Consider the following 20,000-nt stretch of genomic DNA (forward strand, 5'->3'; position numbering starts at 1 on the left):
TTATGTAGACTACTCCTTATGTAGACTACTCCTGATGTAGACTACCTCCTACTAGCTTTACACTGAGCCAGATAGAGAATGTGTGTGTGTGTGTGTGTGTGTGTGTGTGTGTGAGTTTGTGTGTGTGTGTGAGTGTGTGTGAGTTCTGTACCTCCTGCTAGCTTCACACTGAGCCAGATAGAGAATATGTGTGTGTGTGTGTGTGTGTGTGTGTGTGTGTGTGTATATGTGTGTGTGTGTGTGTATGTGTGTGTGTGTGTGTGTGTGTGTGTGTGTGTGTGTGTGTGTGTGTGTGTGTGTGTGTGTGTGTGTGTGTGTGTGTGTGTCTGTGTGTGTGCGTCTGTGTGTGTGTGTGTGAGAGTTCTGGACCTCCTGCTAGCTGCAGACTGAGCCAGGTAGAGAATATGTGTGTGTGTGAGTGTGTGTGTGATTGTGTGTGTGTGTGTGAGTGTGTGTGATTGTGTGTGTGTGTGTGTGTGAGTGTGTGTGTGTGAGTTCTGTACCTCCTGCTAGCTGCACACTGAGCCAGAGAATCAATCCTGTCTCGAGTCACTCAGGTCTGTGTTGAAGCTGTAGACAGCACCCCTCCTCTCTCTGTCTCTCTGTCTCTCTGTCTCTGTCTCTCTGTCTCTCTCTCCCCTCTCTCTCTCTCTCTCTCTCTCTATCTCTGTCTCTGTATCTCTGTCTCCTCTCTCTGTCTCTCTGTCTCCCTCTCTCTCTGTCTCTCTGTCTCTCTCTCTCTCTCTCTCTCTCTCTCTCTCTCTCTCTCTCTCTCTCTCTCTCTCTCTCTCTCTCTCTCTCTCTCTCTCTCTCTCTCTCTCTCTCTCTCTCTCTCTCTCTCTCCCTCTCTCTGTCTCCCTCTGTCTCTCTCTCCCCTCTCTCTGTCTCTTTGTTCCCTCAGCTGCTCTCTACCACCCCTTCCCTTTCCTTACCCGTTCCTCTCTCTCCCTCAGCGACTCCGTGTGCTAGTTGCCAACAGGGCTGCCAAGCAAGCCAAAGCAGCAACACGGTTAACAATTTTTGAAAAGGCTTTGTTGTAGACAACAGTAATAGACATGTTGATATGAATGTGGTAGTCTGGGTGTTTTATATGTGTGTGTGTGTGTGTGTGTGTTGGCCAAGCTACTGTGGGCTCTTAACCACACTAGCACATATGGTGCAAGGCTAGCAGCTCTCAGTTGCCATGGTGACGATGTGTATGTTTACCGTCGTTACAGAATGTGAAATGTCCTCTGCAAAGACATGGTAGACTGAGCTGCTAAACGTGTTAATTACCTCTCAGTAAATTACTCATAATAACCATTGAGCTAGACTTATATTAGCTAGCCTCACACATACAGTACTGTTTGGTTACAGGGTCTGTGGAAATATACGTTTTATGACTAGATCTTAAGGTGGGTTTCAATGGAATGTGTTTTTAACCCTTAACCCCCCTTCAGATATACATAAAGAAAGGGGGTATGGTAAACAAGTGGTAGTTTTGTCTGAAAGGGGTTTTTCAGCTCCTAGGAGGAGCTCCAAGAACCAAACCTGTCTGTGTGTGTACTGGGCTATTCAGGAGCACATCGTCAGATGGGTAACCTGCCGAGCAGGTTTGAGGAGTTGGTGAGGTAACTTTGGTCGACTCTGAGTTCAACTCGTCATAACCGGTCATAACCGGTCATAACCTGTCATAACCTGTCATAACCTGTCATAACCTGTCATAACCTGTCATAACCGGTCATATGAAAGTGTCTCACCTTTTAGCCGGGTACATTTCTATGGCAACGATTCGTTCAGAACGAACCTGCTCCGGGACAGACTAACTCACGGCTAACTCCACTTACCCTGAATGAAATGACTGAGTCGCGAGTTGAGGGCCAATGAAATCAAATTCCCTCCATCTTGCAAAGGAGGCGTCATCATTCTCTTCGTTTGAGGAAGACGACTGATAAATACTTAAGAGTCTATTGACGCACCAGTGCATCGATCTAAGTAACATAATAATTTTAAAAAACCTCATCAAACTCCATCAGTTTAAACTAGAGATATCTGACGATGTCGGCCTTTCCGCACCTGCGGTGGAAGGTGGCCTAGCTACAGCGGTGTTTGTCAGACCATGAGACATCACGAAAATCTGTCTTCTTACGGAAATGTCTGCAGCGTCCGAATGGTTTTGCTCTACGACCCCCACAAGTGTCACGGAACTCGTCTGATGGTAACCCATATAAACACATGGAAGAATGGAGATATATATATATAGATATTAAACCTTCGTCTGATGGTAACCCATATAAACACATGGAAGAATGGAGATATATATATATAGATATTAAACCTTCGTCTGATGGTAACCCATATAAACACATGGAAGAATGGAGATATATATATATAGATATTAAACCTTCGTCTGATGGTAACCCATATAAACACATGGAAGAATGGAGATATATATATAGATATTAAACCTTCGTCTGATGGTAACCCATATAAACACATGGAAGAATGGAGATATATATATAGATATTAAACCTTCGTCTGATGGTAACCCATATAAACACATGGAAGAATGGAGATATATATATAGATATTAAACCTTCGTCTGATGGTAACCCATATAAACACATGGAAGAATGGAGATATATATATAGATATTAAACCTTCGTCTGATGGTAACCCATATAAATACATGGAAGAATGGAGATATATATATAGATATTAAACCTTCGTCTGATGGTAACCCATATAAATACATGGAAGAATGGAGATATATATAGATATTAAACCTTCGTCTGATGGTAACCCATATAAATACATGGAAGAATGGAGATATATATATAGATATTAAACCTTCGTCTGATGGTAACCCATATAAACACATGGAAGAATGGAGATATATATATAGATATTAAACCTTCGTCTGATGGTAACCCATATAAACACATGGAAGAATGGAGATATATATATATAGATATTAAACCTTCGTCTGATGGTAACCCATATAAACACATGGAAGAATGGAGATATATATATAGATATTAAACCTTCGTCTGATGGTAACCCATATAAACACATGGAAGAATGGAGATATATATATAGATATTAAACCTTCGTCTGATGGTAACCCATATAAACACATGGAAGAATGGAGATATATATATATAGATATTAAACCTTCGTCTGATGGTAACCCATATAAACACATGGAAGAATGGAGATATATATATAGATATTAAACCTTCGTCTGATGGTAACCCATATAAACACATGGAAGAATGGAGATATATATATAGATATTAAACCTTCGTCTGATGGTAACCCATATAAACACATGGAAGAATGGAGATATATATATAGATATTAAACCTTCGTCTGATGGTAACCCATATAAACACATGGAAGAATGGAGATATATATATAGATATTAAACCTTCGTCTGATGGTAACCCATATAAACACATGGAAGAATGGAGATATATATATAGATATTAAACCTTCGTCTGATGGTAACCCATATAAACACATGGAAGAATGGAGATATATATATAGATATTAAACCTTCGTCTGATGGTAACCCATATAAACACATGGAAGAATGGAGATATATATATAGATATTAAACCTTCGTCTGATGGTAACCCATATAAACACATGGAAGAATGGAGATATATATATAGATATTAAACCTTCGTCTGATGGTAACCCATATAAACACATGGAAGAATGGAGATATATATATAGATATTAAACCTTCGTCTGATGGTAACCCATATAAACACATGGAAGAATGGAGATATATATATAGATATTAAACCTTCGTCTGATGGTAAACCATATAAACACATGGAAGAATGGAGATATATATATAGATATTAAACCTTCGTCTGATGGTAACCCATATAAACACATGGAAGAATGGAGATATATATATAGATATTAAACCTTCGTCTGATGGTAACCCATATAAACACATGGAAGAATGGAGATATATATATAGATATTAAACCTTCGTCTGATGGTAACCCATATAAACACATGGAAGAATGGAGATATATATATATAGATATTAAACCTTCGTCTGATGGTAACCCATATAAACACATGGAAGAATGGAGATATATATATATAGATATTAAACCTTCGTCTGATGGTAACCCATATAAACACATGGAAGAATGGAGATATATATATATAGATATTAAACCTTCGTCTGATGGTAACCCATATAAACACATGGAAGAATGGAGATATATATATAGATATTAAACCTTCGTCTGATGGTAACCCATATAAACACATGGAAGAATGGAGATATATATATAGATATTAAACCTTCGTCTGATGGTAACCCATATAAACACATGGAAGAATGGAGATATATATATAGATATTAAACCTTCGTCTGATGGTAACCCATATAAACACATGGAAGAATGGAGATATATATATAGATATTAAACCTTCGTCTGATGGTAACCCATATAAACACATGGAAGAATGGAGATATATATATAGATATTAAACCTTCGTCTGATGGTAACCCATATAAACACATGGAAGAATGGAGATATATATATAGATATTAAACCTTCGTCTGATGGTAACCCATATAAACACATGGAAGAATGGAGATATATATAGATATTAAACCTTCGTCTGATGGTAACCCATATAAACACATGGAAGAATGGAGATATATATAGATATTAAACCTTCGTCTGATGGTAACCCATATAAACACATGGAAGAATGGAGATATATATATAGATATTAAACCTTCGTCTGATGGTAACCCATATAAACACATGGAAGAATGGAGATATATATATAGATATTAAACCTTCGTCTGATGGTAACCCATATAAACACATGGAAGAATGGAGATATATATATAGATATTAAACCTTCGTCTGATGGTAACCCATATAAACACATGGAAGAATGGAGATATATATATAGATATTAAACCTTCGTCTGATGGTAACCCATATAAACACATGGAAGAATGGAGATATATATATAGATATTAAACCTTCGTCTGATGGTAACCCATATAAACACATGGAAGAATGGAGATATATATATAGATATTAAACCTTCGTCTGATGGTAACCCATATAAACACATGGAAGAATGGAGATATATATATAGATATTAAACCTTCGTCTGATGGTAACCCATATAAACACATGGAAGAATGGAGATATATATAGATATTAAACCTTCGTCTGATGGTAACCCATATAAACACATGGAAGAATGGAGATATATATATAGATATTAAACCTTCGTCTGATGGTAACCCATATAAACACATGGAAGAATGGAGATATATATATAGATATTAAACCTTCGTCTGATGGTAACCCATATAAACACATGGAAGAATGGAGATATATATATAGATATTAAACCTTCGTCTGATGGTAACCCATATAAACACATGGAAGAATGGAGATATATATATATAGATATTAAACCTTCGTCTGATGGTAACCCATATAAACACATGGAAGAATGGAGATATATATATAGATATTAAACCTTCGTCTGATGGTAACCCATATAAACACATGGAAGAATGGAGATATATATATAGATATTAAACCTTCGTCTGATGGTAACCCATATAAACACATGGAAGAATGGAGATATATATATAGATATTAAACCTTCGTCTGATGGTAACCCATATAAACACATGGAAGAATGGAGATATATATATAGATATTAAACCTTCGTCTGATGGTAACCCATATAAACACATGGAAGAATGGAGATATATATATAGATATTAAACCTTCGTCTGATGGTAACCCATATAAACACATGGAAGAATGGAGATATATATATAGATATTAAACCTTCGTCTGATGGTAACCCATATAAACACATGGAAGAATGGAGATATATATATATAGATATTAAACCTTCGTCTGATGGTAACCCATATAAACACATGGAAGAATGGAGATATATATAGATATTAAACCTTCGTCTGATGGTAACCCATATAAACACATGGAAGTATGGAGATATATAGATATTAAACCTTCGTCTGATGGTAACCCATATAAACACATGGAAGTATGGAGATATATAGATATTAAACCTTCGTCTGATGGTAACCCATATAAACACATGGAAGAATGGAGATATATATATAGATATTAAACCTTCGTCTGATGGTAACCCATATAAACACATGGAAGAATGGAGATATATATATAGATATTAAACCTTCGTCTGATGGTAACCCATATAAACACATGGAAGAATGGAGATATATATAGATATTAAACCTTCGTCTGATGGTAACCCATATAAACACATGGAAGAATGGAGATATATATATAGATATTAAACCTTCGTCTGATGGTAACCCATATAAATACATGGAAGAATGGAGATATATATATAGATATTAAACCTTCATATGAAGGTAACCCATACAAATGAATGGCAGTATGGAGGTAGTTTTGTGCCAACAAATATAAGGGGTTAAATATGTGTCCAAAAAACATAAATATTCCTGAGCTTTCTTATATCTCCTAGACATAGGACAGACACTTAAAAACCTTATTCCTTATGATACATTTGTTGACTGTCTTTTTTTGTCATTTATGAATGTGTTATTCTATGAGCTATAGTAGTAGCCAAATTCAATATTTTCTCAAAACAATTTAAATATTTTTCTTTTGATACCTAAAGGGGTACTAAAATTCTAAATTAAATAGTTAAATGATCGATGGTATTACCACACCAACGGCTTAGACTTTTAGAGGTTAAATGTTTTATCAATCAAATGTAAAAAAAATTAAAAAAAAAAAATAGTAATGTTAAAATATATGAAATTACACATTTAGAGATGACAGAATGCATTTTAAAATTCACGCAATATAACGCTTTTGTATGACTGAATACTAAAACTATATCGATAGCAGTGGGAAAGATACTCGTAATAACACGGCAAAGACGGCATTAACAATAAGTCACGAAATTGAAGACGTCATTTTGATTTCGGCATAAATTAAAATGTGCCACTGACTCGCCCATCCATTGATATTTCTGCATTATCTCAACGACGAGTTCTGCGTTCGACTAGACATGTGCGATACGCACGCGCAGTTACGAGCCTGCTAGAGTTAACAGGAAGTGGACGAGCAACATCTACTCTCGTAGGACGAACATCTACCCTCGTAGTACGAACATCTACCCTCGTAGAACGAACATCTACCCTCGTAGGACGAACATCTACCCTCGTAGTACGAACATCTACCCTCGTAGAACGAACATCTACCCTCGTAGTACGAACATCTACCCTCGTAGGACGAACATCTACCCTCGTAGGACAAACATCTATCCTCGTAGAACGAGCATCTACCCTCGTAGTACGAACATCTACCCTCGTAGTACGAAAATCTACCCTCGTAGAACGAGCATCTACCCTCGTAGTACGAACATCTACCCTCGTAGTACGAGCATCTACCCTCGTAGGACGAACATCTACCCTCGTAGTACGAGCATCTACCCTCGTAGTACGAACATCTACCCTCGTAGTACGAAAATCTACCCTCGTAGTACGAGCATCTACCCTCGTAGGACGAACATCTACCCTCGTAGGACGAACATCTACCCTCGTAGTACGAACATCTATCCTCGTAGTACGAACATCTACCCTCGTAGTACGAACATCTACCCTCGTAGGACAAACATCTATCCTCGTAGGACAAACATCTATCCTCGTAGTACGAACATCTACCCTCGTAGTACGAACATCTACCCTCGTAGTACGAACATCTACCCTCGTAGAACGAACATCTACCCTCGTAGTACGAACATCTACCCTCGTAGTACGAGCATCTACCCTCGTAGGACGAACATCTACCCTCGTAGTACGAGCATCTACCCTCGTAGGACAAAAATCTATCCTCGTAGTACGAACATCTACCCTGGTAGTACGGACAAAAATCTACCCTCGTAGGACGAGCATCTACCCTCGTAGGACGAGCATCTACCCTCGTAGGACGAACATCTACCCTCGTAGTACGAGCATCTACCCTCGTAGGACAAAAATCTACCCTCGCAGTACGAACATCTACCCTGGTAGTACGGACGAAAATCTACCCTCGCAGTACGGACGAAGCCTGAGCTGGAATGTGACGCTAACTGAAGCTGGCTAGCTTTAGAAAACCGTACTAGATCTAGCTTGCTTCGTAGGATACCCCTCTGGTGTGAAACATAAATCCCTGGTTGTGGTGGCCTCTGATTGATCTGCAGGTTAGCGTTTTTAGTCATGAATGTTGTTCTGGAGGCAGCTCTGCAGAGTGGTCACTAGCTGGCACAGCCACAAAGTCATCAGATCTGATTTTAAAACCTAACCCTAAGGTTAACCCTAACCTTAACCACACTGCTAACCCTAATGCCTAACTCGAACCTTATTTAAGACCAATTAAAGCACATTTTAGTTTTCAGAAATTGTTATAATATAACCAATTTGGACTTTGCAGCTGGCCTGTCTAAGAGCAAATTGATCAGTTCTGCCTCCAGGACAAGACTCGTGACAATAAGCGTCAACGTGTGATTGATCTACAGATGATCCCTCTGGGAGAGTCAGGGATCCCAAGAAGATTAGACCGTTACTGTACACCGTCCAGTAGCAAAACTGTGCGCTTATTTTCCTTTGCTGCTGTCAGAGACGTGTCCCGTTCCTGACCTCTCCTCAAGTCCATCTCTGCAATGACCTGCCCCAGGGGCACTAAGGTTACTTAACCGTGGCGAAGGGAAGGTATAATGATGATTCGTCTTCAGTGCTTCCTCCCCTTCCTCCATCTTTTCTGGCAAGGCTTGTGCTCTTGTTTTTATGTCAGAATGAGTCGATTGAAGGTTCCACAGATGTTCTTACTGGGACGCACACAATGGGGATTATTGTATTTATTTATTTTATTTTAACGAGGCAAGTCAGTTAAGAACAAATTCTTATTTACAATGACATCCTGCCAGGGAACAAAGGGTAAATTGCCTTGTTCAGGGGTAGAGCGATTGATTTTTACCTTGTCAGCTCGGGGATTCGATCTAGCAAACTTTCGGTTACTGGCCCTACGCTCTAACCACTAGGCTACCTGCCGTCCCTACGCTCTAACCACTAGGTTACCTGCCGCCCCTACGCTCTAACCACTAGGCTACCTGCCGTCCCTACGCTCTAACCACTAGGCTACCTGCCGTCCCTACGCTCTAACCACTAGGCTACCTGCCGTCCCTACGCTCTAACCACTAGGCTACCTGCCGCCCCTACGCTCTAACCACTAGGCTACCTGCCGTCCCTACGCTCTAACCACTAGGCTACCTGCCGTCCCTACGCTCTAACCACTAGGCTACCTGCCGTCCCTACGCTCTAACCACTAGGCTACCTGCCGCCCCTACGCTCTAACCACTAGGTTACCTGCCGTCCCTACGCTCTAACCACTAGGCTACCTGCCGTCCCTACGCTCTAACCACTAGGCTACCTGCCGACCGCTACGCTCTAACCACTAGGCTACCTGCCGTCCCTATTAGAGTATACCACCATCCTGCTTAATGTATGTTATATCACCTCTGGATTTATATGGTCCACTGTGTGTCAGTTTGTTGTGCCACAAGTGTGGCACTTGCTGCGTCTGGGTTGTGGGTTCGATTCCCACAGCCACCCATAAGTAAAATGGTATGCACGCGTGACTGTAAGTGCCTTTGGATAAAAGCATCTGTTAAATGGCATGGGAAGGGGGTGAAGTATTATATTAATGAAATAGTAGCAGGTTGGCGTTTATGAACTGGAGGCAGCAGGGTCCTCGTTGTCACAGCAACAAAGTTATAAAAGCACACTGCTAACATTATGTCTAACCCTAACTTTAAAATGTTTATTTTATTTGAAATCTTCAGTAATGTTTACGATAAATTAACAACATTGACTTGGCAGCCGGGCCATCTAGTGAAAATGGCTCTGCTCTGCCTCTGGGACAAGATTCATCTCAATAAACGTCAACCTGAGAAAAAGTAGGGCAGTATTACGCTAAATTGGTTGGTCGTGTACAGCAGAGGTGAGCAGTGTTCATCAAGCTTGTAGACATATTTCTCCATTCAGCCCCCTTCTCTGTCATATCTGCGTTAGCTTCACATCTGCAATTTTTGTTACGAGATGTGGCCCTGACCTCTTCTCAAGTCCATCTCTGCAGTGACCTGCCCCAGGGGCACTAAGGTTATTGACCGTGGTGAAGGGAAGGTTTTACGAGGCTTTTACCCTGCCATCGACTGATGTCTGTAATGACAGCAGGGTGAACTTACAGGGGGTCATACTATCCTCCCCCCACCTATCTTTTCCTCCCCCCACCTATCTTCTCCTCCCTGCTGTCGTCTGATTCATGTTCTCCTGTGTGTGTGTTCGTGTGTGTAGACAAAGGGGTACACACACGGTGGTGTTTCTGTACCCTTGTCTGGCTAAGAGACAGAGACCTCTCTGGTTGTTATGGACCTCTCTGGTTGTTATGGACCTCTCTGGTTGTTATGGACCTCTCTGGTTGTTATGGATCAATATTCATGTTTATTTTATCTCCCTCCATGTTCACAGTGGGGATGACTGACTCTCCCTGTGTCTCCCCATAATCTTCCATGTTCACAGTGGGGGTGACTGTCTCCCCCAGTTCTCCCATAATCGTCCAGGTTATCCGCTATTCTCTCTCTCTCTGTGTGTGTGTGTGTGGCGTCAATACGCATGTGTGTGTTTGTTTTGTACATGTGAGCGTTTGTAGTGTGTGTGTTGGAGTGTCAGTGTAGTTAGTATATGTGAGTGTGTGGGTAGAGCCTAGTGAGTGTGCAAGAGAGTCAGGTGAGTGTGCAAGAGAGTCTAGTGAGTGTGTGGGTAGAGTCTAGTGAGTGTGCAAGAGAGTAAGGTGAGTGTGCAAGAGAGTCTAGTGAGTGTGTGGGTAGAGTCTAGTGAGTGTGTGGGTAGAGTCTAGTGAGTGTGTGGGTAGAGTCTAGTGAGTGTGTGGGTAGAGTCTAGTGAGTGTGAGGGTAGAGTCTAGTGAGTGTGAGGGTAGAGTCTAGTGAGTGTGTGGATAGAGTCCAGTGAGTGTGTGGGTAGAGTCTAGTGAGTGTGTGGGTAGAGTCTAGTGAGTGTGTGGGTAGAGTCTAGTAAGTATGAGGGTAGAGTCTAGCGAGGGTAGAGTGAAATCAAAATACAACAACAATACATAATAAAGGGGGGGTCAATGTAAATAGTTTGGTTCACCCCCGGCGTCGGTCCTTACAGAATGCAGAAGCCATCATACGAAGCATAGGGAAGTGTTGACGTTCCGGTTAGTGGTGACGTCGGGTCCGGGGCCCAACACCGGTGGAACCGGGGGTGCCTAAGCCAGCTCGTCGGGCTGTCACGCCCTAGCTGGCTCTAGAGGATTCTTTCCCCGGTTTGCTCGGGAAGGCGCCCATCCCATGTCAGGCCTCAGCTTGATCGTCCGGTTTTTACGCCCAGGCTGCTATGCCTCCGCCGGATCATCGGGCTCCCACTCCTCTGTCGGTTCGTCTGGGTCCAGCGCCCGTGCCTGGGCCGGCCCGTCAGGCTCGCCCAGGTAGGACGCCGGGTGGCGCCCCTAGAGCGTGGGTTACTGTCACGCCTGCTCCCACTCTTCCCCCATGGCGCTAGAGGGCGCCAGGCTCCCCAACATTACGCACACCTGCCTTCCCCCCCGTCACGTGCGTCAGCGATTATTGGACTCACCTGGACTCAATCACCTCTGTCATTACCTTCTGGTTCCCCGTTCCCCTGCTTCTGCATTGATTGTCGTCTGTCTTTGTTTACCCGTTTCTTGTTCTGTTACTGATTAAATGTTTGACTCCCCGTATCTGCTTCTCATCCCCGGCGTCGGTCCTTACACTGTGACTTGGGTGGCTGGAGCCTTTGACAATTTTTAGGGCCTTCCTCTGACACCGCCTGGTATATTGGTCCTAGATGGCAGGGAGTTTGGCCCCAGTGATGTACTGGGCCGTAAGCATTACTCTCTGTAGCACCTTGTGGTTGGATGCCGAGTAGTTGCCATACCAGGTGGTGATGCAACCGGTCAGGATGCTCTCGATGGTGCAGATGTAGAACTTTTTGAGGATCTGGAGGGCCCTTGCCAAATCTTTTCTTCCTCGTGAGGGGGAAGATGCGTAATTGTGTCGTCTTCACGACTGTGTTGGTGTGCTCGGACCATGTGATAGGACCTTTAGGGATGTGGACACCAAGGAACTTGAATCTTCCATGTTGAGGGTCAGCATGACGGATGTGATGTTACCTACCCTCACCACCTGGGGGCGGCACGTCAGGAAGTCCAGGATCCAGTTGCAGAGGGAGGTGTTCAGTCCCAGGGTCCTTAGAGTAGTGATGAGCTTGGAAGGCACTATGGTGTTGAACGCTGAGCTGTAGTCAATGAATAGCATTCTCATGTAGGTGTTCCTTTTGTCCAGGTGGGAAAGGGCAGTGTGGAGTGCAATAGAGATTGAGCCATCTGTAGATCTGTTGGGGCTGTATGAGAATTGGAGTGGATCTAGTGTGTCTCGGATAATGGTGTTGATGTGAGCCATGACCAGCCTTTCAAATACATTTCATGGCTACAGATTTGAGTAGCAAGGGGTGGTAGTCATTTAGACAGGTTACCTTGGCGTTCTTGGGCACAGGGACTATGGTGGTCTGCTTGAAACATGTAGGTTTTACAGACTGGGTCAGGAGAGGTTGAAAACATCAATGCTAGCTGGTCAGTGCATGCTTTGAATACGCGCCCTGGTAATCCGTCTGGCCCTGCGGCCTTGTGAATATTAACCTGTTTAAAGGTCTTACTCACATCAGCTATGGACAGCATGATCATACAGTCGTCCGGACCAGCTGGTGCTCTCACGTATGGTTCAGTGTTGCTTGCCTTGAAGAGATCCTAGAAGCTTATCTGGTAGGCTCTCGGCTGGGTTTCCCTTTGCAATCCATGATAGTTTGAATCCCCTGTCACATCTGACGAGCGTCATAGCAGGTGGAGTAAGATTCGATCTTAGTCCTGTATGACGCTTTGCTTGTTTGATGGTTCGTCAGAGGGCATAGCGGGATTTGTCATAAGAGTCCAGATTAGTGTGGGTGTGTGTGTGTGTTTGTAGAGCCGAGCAGGCCAGAATCACTGTGTGTGTGTGTGTGTGTGTGTGTGTGTGTGTGTGTGTGTGTGTGTGTGTGTGTGTGTGTGTGTGTGTGTGTGTGTGTGTGTGTGTGTGTGTGTGTGTGTGTGCGTGTGTGTGTGTGCGTGTGTGTGTTTGTAGAGCCGAGTCGACCAGAATCACTGTGTGTGAATGTGTTCTCTGCACCGCTTGGACAACGGCAAAGCTTCAAGCCATCGATTCTCATTAAAAATCGGTGCAGAAAAAGGGAGGGAGGGAGAGAAGGGAGGGTGAGTAGGAGAGAGAGAGAGAACAGAGGGAGAGAGGGAGAGAGAGAGAGAGAGAACAGAGGGAGAGAGGGAGAGAGAGAGAGAGAGAGAGAGAACGGAGGGAGAGAGGGAGAGAGAGAGAGAACAGAGGGAGAGAGAGAACGGAGGGAGAGAGGGAGAGAGAGAGAGAGAGAACAGAGGGAGAGGGGAGAGAGAGAGAGAGAGAACAGAGGGAGAGAGGGAGAGAGAGAGAGAGAGGGAAGGAACATGCTTCATCACAGAAGCTTACGTTGACAGACTGTTTCCTCCATCCTCTAAAATAGCCTACGAGGAGAGAGACGTGTGTGTGTGTGTGTGTGTGTGTGTGTGTGTGTGTGTGTGTGTGTGTGTGTGTGTGTGTGTGTGTGTGTGTGTGTGTGTGTGTGTGTGTGTGTGTGTGTGTGTGTGTGTGTGTGTGTGTGTGTGTGTGTGTGTGTGTGTGTGTGCGCATGCGTGTCTCTCACACAGCCGCACACAGAGCTGCCAGCATCTTCGGTTCCAGCGTGTTCACATCCGGGTGGTTAGGGAAAGAAAAAGAGGAGGGAGGGAGATAGAGAGAGAGAGAGAGGACCAGGAAGGGAAGGAGAGAAAGAGAGACTGACAGAATATCTGCAGGTTAGACTCAGCAGCTAGAAGGAGAATTTACAACTGGAGAAGAAGGGAAGGAGAATTTACAACTGGAGAAGAGAGGAAGGAGAATTTACAACTGGAGAAGAGAGGAAGGAGAATTTACAACTGGAGAAGAGAGGAAGGAGAATTTACAACTGGAGAAGAGAGGAAGGAGAATTTACAACTGGAGAAGAGAGGAAGGAGAATTTACAACTGGAGAAGAGAGGAAGGATAATTTACAACTGGAGAAGAGAAGAAGGATAATTTACAACTGGAGAAGAGAGGACGGGAGGAAGGATAACGAAACAACAAAAGAACAGAAGAGAGGGAAGGATACACAATAAAAAAGGGATAGAGACACGGAAATATAGAAGCAGAACACTTGAGAGAAGGAGGAGAAGAGTAGAGCAGAGACTCGGTGTATAGAGAAACCAAAGGAGAGGCAGAGAGGAGAGGTAGAGGGGACAGGTAGAGGGGACAGGTAGAGGGGACAGGTAGAGGGGACAGGTAGAGGGGACAGGTAGAGGGGAGAGGTAGAGGGGAGAGGTAGAGAACAGAGGTAGAGAGGAGAGGCAGTCGGGAGAATAGTAGAGAAATCGACAGGAGAGCGTCAGTAGAGAGAGTCAGTTCAGAGGTAGAGGTAGAGGCAGAGGAGAGAGGTAGAGGGGAGAGGTAGATAGGTAGAGGCAGAGGAGCGGTAGAGGGGAGAGGTAGAGGGGAGAGGTAGAGAGGTAGAAGCAGAGGAGAGAGGTAGAGGGGAGAGGTAGAGAGGTAGAGGCAGAGGAGAGACAGGCATGGTCTGGGGGGCTCTGTCTCCTCTGCGGTGGGCTCGGTGGGGCTGGGACACCCTGTACAGAGACACCAGCCCTGGGGATGGGGACAGCCCTACTAACCCTGCTCTGGGGATGCTCCAGAGACTGTCCTGGGGGTCTCAACACCATGCCATGATCCTGGCCAGACAGAGGTGAGAGACCGAGAGAGAGAAAGAGAGAGTGACTGGAGAGAGAGAGAGAGAGAGAGAGAGAGAGAGAGAGAGAGAGACTGGTGACAGAGAGAGAGAGAGAGAGAGCGAGAGAGAGAGAGAGAGAGAGAGATGGAGAGAGAGAGAGCATGAGAGAGAGCGAGAGAGAAAGAGAGAGAGAGACTGGTGACAGAGAGAGAAAGAGAGAGAGAGAGCGAGACTGGTGACAGAGAGAGAGAGAGATGGAGAGAGAGAGAGAGAGAGACTGGTGACAGAGAGAGAGAGAGGGAGAGAGAGATGGAGAGAGAGAGAGCATGAGAGAGAGAGCGAGAGAGAAAGAGAGAGAGAGAGAGAGAGAGAGATGTGAAAGTGGAATGAAAAAGGATCTGTGAATCATTTTAGGTGCCTGGACTCGTTTTAGTTTTACATGTTGCAGAATAATATTTGTGGTGCTGTAGTCTTTTAGCACCAGCCCACTGGGTGTGAGAGAGAGAGACAGAAAGAGAGAGACAGACAGGAGCGTCTGGAGAGGCTGTGTGTGTGTGTGTGGCAGAATACTGAGACATCCATCTATATACAGTAACTGATGTATGTATGTGGAAGCTGATGCAGTGTGTGGCAGAATATTTAGATGTGTGTGTTTTTGTATACTGCTATCAAGATTAATATGTAAATACAACATGTGGTTTACAGGATCAGCCAAGTAGTACAGCACCCTCGCAGCATATTAGGGTTAGGTGTCTTGCTCAAGGGAACATCAACAGATTTTTCACCTTGTCGGCTCTGGTATTTGAACCTGCCACCTTCCAGTTACTGGCCCAATGATCTAACCACTAGACTACCTGCTGGTTACTGGCCCAATGATCTAACCACTAGACTACCTGCTGGTTACTGGCCCAATGATCTAACCTCTAGACTACCTGCTGGTTACTAGCCCAATGATCTAACCTCTTGGCTACCTGCTGGTTACTGGCCCAATGATCTAACCGCTAGACTACCTACTGGTTACTGGCCCAATGAACTAACCACTAGACTATCTACTGGTTACTGGCCCAATGATCTAACCACTAGACTACCTGCTGGTTACTGGCCCAACACTCTAACCACTAGACTACCTGCTGGTTACTGGCCCAACGCTCTAACCACTAGGCTACCTGCTGGTTACTAGTCCAACACTCTAACCACTAGGCTACCTGCTGGTTACTGGCCCAACACTCTAACCACTAGACTACCTGCTGGTTACTGGCCCAACGCTCTAACCACTAGGCTACCTGCTGGTTACTAGTCCAACACTCTAACCACTAGGCTACCTGCTGGTTACTGGCCCAACACTCTAACCACTAGGCTACCTGCTGGTTACTGGCCCAACACTCTAACCACTAGACTACCTGCTGGTTACTGGCCCAACACTCTAACCACTAGACTACCTTCTGATTACTGGCCCAACCCTCTAACCACTAGACTACCTACTGGTTACTGGCCCAACACTCTAACCACTAGACAACCTGCTGGTTACTGGCCCAACACTCTAACCACTAGACTACCTACTGGTTACTGGCCCAATGATCTAACCACTAGACAACCTGCTGGTTACTGGCTCAACACTCTAACCACTAGACTACCTGCTGGTTACTGGCCCAATGATCTAACCACTAGACTACCTACTGGTTACTGGCCCAATGATCTAACCACTAGACTACCTACTGGTTACTGGCCCAATGATCTAACCACTAGACTACCTACTGGTTACTGGCCCAATGATCTAACCACTAGACTACCTGCTGGTTACTGGCCCAATGATCTAACCACTAGACTACCTACTGGTTACTGGCCCAACACTCTAACCACTAGACTACCTACTGGTTACTGGCCCAACACTCTAACCACTAGACTACCTACTGGTTACTGGCCCAACACTCTAACCACTAGACTACCTGCTGGTTACTGGCCCAACACTCTAACCACTAGACTACCTACTGGTTACTGGCCCAACACTCTAACCACTAGGCTACCTGCTGGTTACTGGCCCAGTGATCTAACCACTAGACTACCTACTGGTTACTGGCCCAATGATCTAACCACTAGACTACCTACTGGTTACTGACCCAATGATCTAACCACTAGACTACCTACTGGTTACTGGCCCAACGCTCTAACCACTAGACTACCTACTGGTTACTGGCCCAACACTCTAACCACTAGACTACCTGCTGGTTACTGGCCCAACACTCTAACCACTAGACTACCTGCTGGTTACTGGCCCAACACTCTAACCACTAGACAACCTGCTGGTTACTGGCCCAACACTCTAACCACTAGACTACCTTCTGATTACTGGCCCAACCCTCTAACCACTAGACAACCTGCTGGTTACTGGCTCAACACTCTAACCACTAGACTACCTGCTGGTTACTGGCCCAATGATCTAACCACTAGATTACCTACTGGTTACTGGCCCAATGATCTAACCGCTAGACTACCTACTGGTTACTGGCCCAATGATCTAACCACTAGATTACCTACTGGTTACTGGCCCAACACTCTAACCACTAGACTACCTGCTGGTTACTGGCCCAATGATCTAACCACTAGATTACCTACTGGTTACTGACCCAATGATCTAACCGCTAGACTACCTGCTGGTTACTGGCCCAACACTCTAACCACTAGACTACCTACTGGTTACTGGCCCAACACTCTAACCACTAGGCTACCTGCTGGTTACTGGCCCAGTGATCTAACCACTAGACTACCTACTGGTTACTGGCCCAATGATCTAACCACTAGACTACCTACTGGTTACTGACCCAATGATCTAACCACTAGACTACCTACTGGTTACTGGCCCAACGCTCTAACCACTAGACTACCTACTGGTTACTGGCCCAACACTCTAACCACTAGACTACCTGCTGGTTACTGGCCCAACACTCTAACCACTAGACTACCTGCTGGTTACTGGCCCAACACTCTAACCACTAGACAACCTGCTGGTTACTGGCCCAACACTCTAACCACTAGACTACCTTCTGATTACTGGCCCAACCCTCTAACCACTAGACAACCTGCTGGTTACTGGCTCAACACTCTAACCACTAGACTACCTGCTGGTTACTGGCCCAATGATCTAACCACTAGACTACCTACTGGTTACTGGCCCAATGAACTAACCATTAGACTACCTGCTGGTTACTGGCCCAACACTCTAACCACTAGACTACCTGCTGGTTACTGGCCCAATGATCTAACCACTAGACTACCTGCTGGTTACTGGCCCAATGATCTAACCACTAGACTACCTACTGGTTACTGGCCCAATGATCTAACCACTAGACGACCTACTGGTTACTGACCCAATGATCTAACCACTAGACTACCTACTGGTTACTGGCCCAATGATCTAACCACTAGACTACCTACTGGTTACTGGCCCAATGATCTAACCACTAGACTACCTACTGGTTACTGGCCCAATGATCTAACCACTAGACTACCTGCTGGTTACTGGCCCAATGATCTAACCACTAGACTATCTACTGGTTACTGGCCCAACGCTCTAACCACTAGACTACCTACTGGTTACTGGCCCAACACTCTAACCACTAGACTACCTGCTGGTTACTGGCCCAACACTCTAACCGCTAGACTACCTGCTGGTTACTGGCCCAATGATCTAACCACTAGACTACCTGCTGGTTACTGGCCCAATGATCTAACCACTAGACTACCTGCTGGTTACTGACCCAATGATCTAACCGCTAGACAACCTGCTGGTTACTGGCCCAATGATCTAACCGCTAGACTACCTACTGGTTACTGGCCCAACACTCTAACCATTAGACTACCTACTGGTTACTGGCCCAATGATCTAACCACTAGACTACCTGCTGGTTACTGGCCCAATGATCTAACCACTAGACTACCTGCTGGTTACTGGCCCAATGATCTAACCACTAGACTACCTACTGGTTACTGGCCCAACGCTCTAACCACTAGACTACCTACTGGTTACTGGCCCAACACTCTAACCACTAGACTACCTGCTGGTTACTGGCCCAACACTCTAACCGCTAGACTACCTGCTGGTTACTGGCCCAATGATCTAACCACTAGACTACCTGCTGGTTACTGGCCCAATGATCTAACCACTAGACTACCTGCTGGTTACTGACCCAATGATCTAACCGCTAGACAACCTGCTGGTTACTGGCCCAATGATCTAACCGCTAGACTACCTACTGGTTACTGGCCCAACACTCTAACCATTAGACTACCTACTGGTTACTGGCCCAACACTCTAACCACTAGACGACCTACTGGTTACTGGCCCAACGATCTAACCACTAGACTACCTACTGGTTACTGGCCCAATGATCTAACCACTAGACTACCTACTGGTTACTGGCCCAATGATCTAACCACTAGATGACCTACTGGTTACTGGCCCAACACTCTAACCACTAGACTACCTACTGGTTACTGGCCCAATGATCTAACCACTAGACTACCTACTGGTTACTGGCCCAATGATCTAACCGCTAGACAACCTGCTGGTTACTGGCCCAATGATCTAACCACTAGACTACCTACTGGTTACTGGCCCAATGATCTAACCACTAGACTACCTGCTGGTTACTGGCCCAATGATCTAACCGCTAGACTACCTACTGGTTACTGGCCCAATGATCTAACCACTAGATGACCTACTGGTTACTGGCCCAACACTCTAACCACTAGACTACCTACTGGTTACTGGCCCAACACTCTAACCACTAGACTACCTACTGGTTACTGGCCCAATGATCTAACCGCTAGACTACCTACTGGTTACTGGCCCAATGATCTAACCACTAGACGACCTGCTGGTTACTGGCCCAATGATCTAACCGCTAGACTACCTGCTGGTTACTGGCCCAACACTCTAACCACTAGACTACCTGCTGGTTACTGGCCCAACACTCTAACCACTAGACTACCTGCTGGTTACTGGCCCAATG

The 20,000-nt window shown here is 44.7% G+C and overlaps 1 protein-coding gene across 4 annotated transcripts in view; it reads left to right on the plus strand.

Annotated features, from left to right (window-relative positions):
* Positions 1–20,000, plus strand: part of LOC120046061 (transforming acidic coiled-coil-containing protein 2-like) — a 77,717-nt gene that overhangs the window by 11,604 nt on the left and 46,113 nt on the right. For 3 of the 4 annotated variants that reach the window (XM_038990984.1, XM_038990987.1, XM_038990985.1), the window contains exon 1: positions 14,776–15,006. The exons of the other annotated variant lie outside the window; for it this stretch is intronic. In XM_038990984.1, coding sequence (XP_038846912.1) covers positions 14,837–15,006 — 170 coding nt within the window. In that variant the 5' untranslated portion in view covers positions 14,776–14,836. Of the gene's footprint in view, positions 1–14,775; positions 15,007–20,000 lie in introns of those variants that run through there. 4 annotated transcript variants of the gene reach the window in all.

The sequence above is a fragment of the Salvelinus namaycush genome, chromosome 4 (genome assembly GCF_016432855.1).
Source record: "Salvelinus namaycush isolate Seneca chromosome 4, SaNama_1.0, whole genome shotgun sequence".
Lineage (NCBI taxonomy): Eukaryota > Metazoa > Chordata > Actinopteri > Salmoniformes > Salmonidae > Salvelinus > Salvelinus namaycush.